Raw genomic sequence first — 7,969 nt, forward strand, 5'->3', positions numbered from 1 at the left:
GAGAAGGCTACAGCCCACAGGAACTGAAGTGCAGGCCTCCCCAAGCTGAGAGGTTGATTCACAGGCTCTGACAGCTGCAGACTTCAACAAACTTCAGCCAGGAAGCAGAAAGGTACACAAAGGACCTGGCCCCAGAGAGCAAAAGGAAGAGAGGGCCCCTTTCCCAAGGACTTAACCTTATCCCTTCCTCCAGTAGCATGCATAAAACCTCCTCCTCATATTCATTCTAAAGCCATTTTAGGGATGTCAAAAGAGAAAGAGGAGGCCAGCTGAGAGGCTGTCCAAACTTATTCAAATGAAATTTCTAATTTTTTAATGGCTATTTAAATTATCAGCTCAACTGGATGTTTGACTTATTTGTTTAATTTTTTTTCCCCAGCTAATGTATTGGAAGGAGCTTGGAATTTTGTTCAGATTAGTTGAAACCAAATGATAAAATAGGTTTTCTCTGCACGTCTAAGTTATGAGTTTAATTTGCCACCTTGCTGCAGCTTTTAAAAATAATAAAAGAGACTTGCATAATGAGAGAAAAAAAATAATAGAAATGACGAAAGTCCACTTATCCTTAATCATATTGGGATGATGTGTAGAACCATATAAAAGCAGAGTCACAGGACATTTGAAGGCATTTGAACTCTCCATCCCCAACTCTGCTTCTGGAATCACTGCTATTACCTGCTTGGAAAATATTCCTTTTTGCTCATTTTGATATGAAAATAAAACTGCTCTAAAAAGATCAAGTCTGTTAAAAACAAACAAACTTCCCTAGTGATTTCTTACATTCTCCAGAGATTGATATGCCCATCACTGAACAAGGCAGAAAATACGTCCATCTCTTATGTCAAAATCTGATTATTCTATTTATTTTGCCACTGTCTTCCGGGACATCTTTAGGAGATAGTTTTCCCCTTCCGTTGTCTTTCCTCAGGATGTAAATCAGCAATTACTTAGTTCCCCAAAAAAAGTCTGAGGTTATAAATGAGGGTAGACAGTAATTTTATCTGCAAGAGATTAAGATATCATCCACTTAGTTTGGTGACAACAGAGTGCAACTGAGTGCATTGCTTCCTGTTCATCCTGGCTCAACATTTTCTTCTTTCTCGCTGTCTACCTCTCTCTCCCTTTTTGAACTAGGCGACTTTTCTTTTTAACAAAATAATTCAGGGACAACCACAAACTTGGAAAAATTCCCAAAAGTAATCTGAAAACCTTCTTCTTAAAATCTAAGTGACACAGACCATGGTGAAAGTCTCTACTAAAAAAAAAAAATACAAAAAAATTAGCCGGGCGTGGTGGCAGGCGCCTGTAGTCCCAGCTACTCGGAGAGGCTGAGGCAGGAGAATGGCGTGAACCCGGGAGGCGGAGCTTGCAGTGAGCCGAGATTGCGCCACTGCACTCCAGCCTGGGCGACAGAGCGAGACTCCGTCTCAAAAAAAAAAAAAAAAAAAAAAAAAATCTAAGTGACACGTAAGTCAACTAAGCTAGTGTGTGTGTGTGTGTGACCAAGTAATCCATTGAAACAATAAAATTCAAATAGAAAAAACAACTTGCAACAGCATAATACATCTGTTTATTTAGTTAATATTACAACGGTAACAGATTAAGAGCACTAAATTTGTATCCTCTTAGAAGGATAATGATTAAGATTTTGATTTGTAAATTTCACAGTTCTTAACCATTAGAAATCTATTTTCCAAAGGAGTAATAATATATATTTTTATTAAGGGACAGATCTAAACTTTCTGATTTATGACCCAAAGCATACTTGTTCATTAGTTTAAACAAAACATGAGGGATATCTTAACTCTTGGTTACTGCTTTCAGGAAAGCACAAAGTTGTTGAAGCAAATATACACAAAACGTATTTTTCAATAGTGATTTCAACCATTGTATATCATGTCAATGAGTGAACCTGAGAACCCCAGATTTAGTATCTCCAGATTGTTGTAACACACTCTGGCTTAAAAAATCAACCAACAAACATGTATGTAGTGCCTACTATGTACAAGCCAGCATACTAAAGCAATACAGGAAATATAAATGATTAAAATTATTGGTCCTCGCCCTGCTCAGGCTTCCAGTGTAATTGGCAATATTAAACACAGACACAAATTATTCCATTTTCAATGTCCTCAAAAAAAGTGATGATGTTAACTGGATCATATGTAAGAATCGCCTCTGCTGGAACCTAGAGGAAGCAGGGGCATCTTCAGCAGTGATTAAAGTCTCTGTCTGAATTAGATTCCTCAGTTCCAGGTTTGAGTGCTGCTTGAACTCCTGAAACTGAAAGTGTTCCAGCCAGACTCACACCTGTCACCATCAGTGGCTATACTTAGACTCATGGACTCATGACAATGGAGCAAGATAAGTATACATATGTCCACATCATACATATATATATAAATATATATATACACTCAAATTATATATAGGGTGATGTTCCTCTATATATGTCTCCTGGAAAGCCAGGAGTTCAGGACTTTCCACTGTGCATGGAGAGGAGGATAACCCATATTATCATTTATGTATTATCCTAATAAGACAAACAAGAGACTATAGTAAGAAAAGTATGAAAAATCTCCAAACTTCACTCAACACAATCAAAAATAGAAAAGCTAGAGGAAAGGATAAGACAAGAGGGCCCAGCATTGAGGAGAGACGTGGAGATGGCCAGGGAGTGGGGCGAGAGCCTGCCCCCACTTCCACTTCCATGCCCACGCCCAGGGTCCCAAAGAAAGGACCTGGGACTAGACAAGCAGAGAAAGGGAAAGCAGAGGCACATTTTCCAACACGACAAATAAATTAATAAATATATATGTTACACAAGAAAATAACTTCTTAGGCACCGCTTGAAAGGCAGCAACCCTCTAGAGACCAGGCAGACCCCACTCGGGAGTCTGCAGGTTGCGGCGACACCGCTAACACTGGCAGACTCTGAAGACGTCGCCCTAGGTCCCCCGCCCCTGGCGCCCCGTCTTTTGAGATACACTGGAGCAGGAAACCTTATCTCTTGTTACTTTTAGGTCGACTCCTCCGGAAGCCTGGGTGAGGGAGAAAGCCAAGGCAGGCCGCAGCCCTGCAACCGAACCCCGAACCCCGGGGAGGGTGCGCCCTGCACTACCCCGCCCTGCCTAACGCAGACGCGCGGCCCGGGAGCGCCCAGCGCTTGGTCTTTGAAAACGCCCAGTAGGAGGGTGATTCCTATTACGCGCCCACACTCCGACCCCGCAATCTTATAAAAACTCCTCATTCGGCTTGTTCTCAGCCCCTTTTTGCTCCAAAGGAGGGCTCGGGTGGGGACTCCAGAAAGCCAGGAGTTCGAAGCGCGGGACCTATTTTACTAAGCACCTGGCTCCACTCTGGGTGGAGTGAGAGTGGTGGTGGCGGGCCGCGGGGGTGGGGGGCGGGGAGGCGGCAGGGAAAGATGCACCTTCACCCAAGAGTAGGAGAAAAGACCAGCTGCTTAGACCTTTCTCAAGTCCGACTTTCCTTAAGGTAGGGCTGCGCAAAGGGAGAGCGGTCATTCCAGAGACCCTAGTAGGGGCACCAGACAGAACCCGGACAGCGGCCCCGCGCGGCTAGGGACTAACCCCGAGGGAAACCCGTGGCTGTATCCGTGGCTCAGCTTAAACAAACAGAAATAACGACTGGAGGGGCTGAGGATCAGACTGAGTTGTTAATGAATTCGTGATCTGCACTGGCGGGACGGTGCGGAAGAAAGGATCGAAGTTGCAGGGTAGGGAAAATAGAAGGAGGGTCAGAGGCGTAAGCGCAGTGGAGGAAGGAACAGAAAGTGGGAGACCCAGAAAAAGGTAGCCCGAAAGCCTTCCCAGTTTATAAGCAAAGCTCTCACTTCTACCATTGTCGCGCGCCTTTCCTGGGTCCCTCCGTCAGAGGCTCTCAGTGTCCTAGCCCCACGTTATCCCGACCGCACCCTGGCGCCCTGGATACCGTCCCTTTCGCACCCGGCCTTCCCTTCTCCTCATTCTCCCCCTCTTTTGGCTCAGGGCCCCTGCGTGGCCCGGGCTCAGAGCGTCGTGATCCGGGACGTGCAGGTGCCATTACGGAAGACGCCGCCGGACTCCAGGTTCTCAGGTTGGAAGTCTTCCACACTGTAGGCACGGCTCTTGAGCGCGGTGGCGTAATAGTCAACCGGCTCCTCCGCGGCGTTGTCCATCCAGCTGAGGCATAGGATGCGTTGGAAAGAGCGCTTGAAGTTGTCTGAGAGAAAGCCATAGAGGATGGGGTTGGCGCAGCTGTTGGCATAGCCGAGGATGACCGACAGCTGGCTCACCGTGGCGTCGTCCTGCTCAGCAAACACGTTGACCAGCTGCACCACGTAGAAAGGCATCCAGCAGATGACAAACACCATCACCACCATCATCACCATTAGGGTGATCTTGCGCTCCGAGCGCTTGCGCTGCTGCCAGCCGGCCTTGAGGGCCACCATGCGCATCTTAGCAATGATGAGCACGTAGCACAGGCAGATAGCCCCGACGGGCAGCAGGAAGCCCATGAGAAATGTGTACAACACGAAGCCCACCAGCCAGCGTTGAGCGGGCTCTGGCATGAGCATGTTGCAAGCCACCGTGCCGTCGCTGTTGGCCGCGGTGCGAGAGAAGACCACGATGGGCAGGATGACGAGCAGCGATAGCACCCACACGCCCAGGTTTACTACCTTGGCCACGGTGGGCCGGCGGTAGCGGGCCGCCTTGATGGGATGCACCACGGCCACGTAGCGGTCCACGCTGAGCACAGTCAGACAGTAGATGCTGGTGAACATGTTGACCGCGTCCACGCTGAGCACGAGGCGGCAGAGCAGCGCACCGAAGGGCCAGTGGCGCAACAACGTGGAGGTGACCAGGAAGGGCACGCTGAGCATGAGCAGCTCATCAGCAATGGCCAGATTTAGGATGTAGATGTTGGTGGCCGTCTTCATCTTGGCATAGCGCAGGATCACGTAGATGACCATAGAGTTCCCACACAGCCCCACCAGGCACACCACGGAGTAGATGAAAGAGATCAGGATGGCGCTGCCCTGGCCCTCGCTCAGGGTCCCGTTCTGGGACGCATTTCGCCCCGGCTCCTCCATGCCGTCCGCAGCGCCGGCCCCGGGGCCCCTGCTGCCGCCGCCTTCGCCGCAGCTGCCGGGGCTGGGGCTAGGAGAGGAGGAAGGAGAGGAGGCGGTGCCATTGGGGAACATCCCAGCTGAGGGGGGCCAGTGGGGCTGCCAGGGCTGGGGCTCTCTCCTCGCGCACCCGCCGCCTGCGCCCTCCCTCCCCACCCGATCGCTTGCCTGCAGCCCACAGCCGCCCAGCGCCTCCGGGTAGAGCGCAAGGGCTGCGGGGAGCGCGGCTCCTACCGGCGCCGGCGGGGCGCAAAGCCCAGCGGTTGCCTGGGCGCTGCAGTTTGCAGCTCCGGGGTGCCCGGGCACACGAGGTCGTGGAGAGGGGAGGCCAGGATGCGGGAGCCCGGCGCGGCACAGCCATTAACTGGCGCGGCTCCGGGCTGGTAAATGATTAATAGGCACCACCAGCGCGTCAGCAGCTACGAAAAAAGGGGGTGGGGTGGAGAAAGGGAGGAGAGCACATAGGTGGCTTGTCCCCCCCGCCCCCCATTTTTTTCCTTCCCAGTCCTGCACTCTGCTCAACTTTAGTGGCTGCTTCCGGGGTTCCCTCGCAGCACCATCTGCCCCTCTCTCAGAGGAACCAAGAGAGTTCCTCGGCCTTACTGGAGGGCGGGTGGGAACCAAAGGTATAGATTCTGTCTCATCCCACTCCTCTCCTACCCAAAGCAAAGACTCAAACGGACCCGTGAACATGGATGTCTGGAGTTCATCTCAGTTTCCCTCCATTGCTGCCCTTTTCTCTGGAGACCCCAGCTCCTCTCCCGTCCCGCAGTCCAGAACCCCAAATTCCCTCTTCCCACCCTCGCTTGGCTTGCAGCTCGGACCCGCCACGGAAGCTCCGGGCCCTCCTTACCCAGAGCGCGCAACCTCCAGACTGAGACGTAGATGGCCGGTGCAAAGTGCATGTGCGGTCTGGCAGCAGGTTGACGATCTTGGCGCAGTCCAACTCCCTTCTTTGCGCCTGGCCCCAGCACAGGTGCCCACGCAATTACTCTTAGAGACGCGGAAACTGGCCCTAAGCTGTGAGCGTTATGAGAAGAAAGGACAACCACCGTGCGTTAGGAGCTTCTGCGCTATAACACAGCAGGCAGCTTAGGCTGTTGGGAGTGTTCATGGACCTGAGTGAACCATTTGCAAATCTCTTAATAAAGCTCGTAGCGCTCAGAGCCCCCCGTGTCTCCCACAGGAATATCGACTGCAGTAACGAGGACGCGCGGCTGGGAGCTCTGGAGGAGCTTGAGACTCCCTCCAGAACGTGCCAGGCGCGGTGTTGGGAATCCACCTAGGTGTTCACTCGGGAAAGATAAGGCTGCGCCGCTTGGAAGGGCTCCACCCGCGCCCCTGCTGTACTTTGTACCCTGGAGAGTTGGCGGGCTCTGGCAGACGAGAGTTTAAAGGCTTGGGCGGGCGGGGACGCCAGCGCTTCTAAATCCGGGTGAGGAGCTGCCGCCGTGCGATGACCAGATCTGTCACCAACCCCAGGAACGGCAGGGCGACATTCGAGTTTTTCCGGGAAGTGCTAGGATGTCAGCTCTTTCTGAGGCTTCATGTGTGACCTGGCTCTGGGTCATGTGCCCAAACCATTAGGAGATATCAATGTAGGCAAGCCTGAAGCTCGCTGACTTCATTTAAGAATCAAAACGATTTCCCTGTTAGAAAGAATGTATGTTCCGTTATCAGGATTTTAAACGAACCCCGGGACTTTCCACCATTCTTACCCTAGGGTCTCTTTGGCTTTCCAACTGTTCCTGTGGAAGGAAGAATCACACTCCATGCAACTTCCCTGTTCCTTTTCAAAAACGTTGCTTTGCTCGGTAAGATCCCTGCAAGTCTTTATTTGAAACTTGCCTGTTCACAGGAAGAGTGACCTGCAGCAGCTTAGTGCTCTGCCTCCTTCAAGCTTTGCTGTTTCCGGTTTTTCCTTAGTTTCTCCTTCTCCTCAACCAGGCTGTGCCCGCTGTACTGTAAGTCTCAGTTTTCCTCCTCTCAGTAGAGTTTACTCCAAGGAGAGGCGAAACTCCTCATGGAGGCTATCTGTACCAGTCCAGAATGAAGAAATGGATGCAGAAATTAAAAACAAAAAAGTATATTTCCGAATGCCCTGTTGTTTTATCCAGGTAATCACTTACATATACTGTATGTGTTTTAGTTCTCAAAACTAATTGTCTTGAACAGGAAAGAATAACTTCTGTAGTGTGTTGATGATAGCAATTAAAGATGAAAATAAATGACAGACTTTCATAGGAATGTGTGCAATTATTAATGAGGAATGTGCTGGGATGGAATCTGAAATTTCATAAGGCTCAAACTGTTCTAACTCATTGTTTTACCTGAACAAATTGCCTTTTTAAAGTGGAATGTACAATTGGTGTTTAGTTATATTGATTTTTCCTTTACAAATAATGCACATATGGAGAGAAAATAAATGTTCATTAAGTTAAAAAAAAAAAAAAAAAGAGAGTGGGTATTGTCCCAGAATCCCAGAAGAGCATTTTACTAGCCAAGCCTCATATAATGGCTTAGATGCCTCTGCCAATCACTAACTAAAGACACCTGACTATCTGTACCTCTGGGAGCTTGGATTTCAACAGTCATTATTTAGATGCCTTGGCTTTGATCATGGTTGCTGTTTGGGAATTGGGTGATGGGAGTCAGTGAAAAACAGCTCTATTGTTCAGAATTTCATTAAATTCACTTTCAGCTCATCTTAGGGAAAACTTCTCTCAATTTTGTGGCCTCATATACAAAAGAAGAAAACTTAAGACCTGACGTGAGAATGGTTTTTATTTTTATTTTTTTGAGATTCCACTTTTCACCCACTAGGATGGCTATAAGAACATT

General features: G+C 49.3%; 1 protein-coding gene across 1 annotated transcript; it reads right to left on the reverse strand.

Moving 5' to 3' along the window:
* Positions 1-1,547: 1,547 nt before the first annotated feature.
* Positions 1,548-5,203, reverse strand: SSTR1 (somatostatin receptor 1). Its single transcript, XM_055291485.2, has one exon. It carries the CDS (start codon positions 5,201-5,203, stop codon positions 4,028-4,030), a length of 1,176 nt encoding a protein of 391 aa, XP_055147460.1. The 3' UTR covers positions 1,548-4,027.
* Positions 5,204-7,969: the final 2,766 nt, after the last annotated feature.

The sequence above is a fragment of the Symphalangus syndactylus genome, chromosome 9, assembly GCF_028878055.3.
Source record: "Symphalangus syndactylus isolate Jambi chromosome 9, NHGRI_mSymSyn1-v2.1_pri, whole genome shotgun sequence".
NCBI lineage: Eukaryota > Metazoa > Chordata > Mammalia > Primates > Hylobatidae > Symphalangus > Symphalangus syndactylus.

What these genes read in the sequence shown, in the direction of transcription:
- SSTR1 (XM_055291485.2), bottom strand. Translation starts at nt 5,203, where the DNA reads ATGTTCCCCAATGGCACCGCCTCCTCTCCTTCCTCCTCTCCTAGCCCC.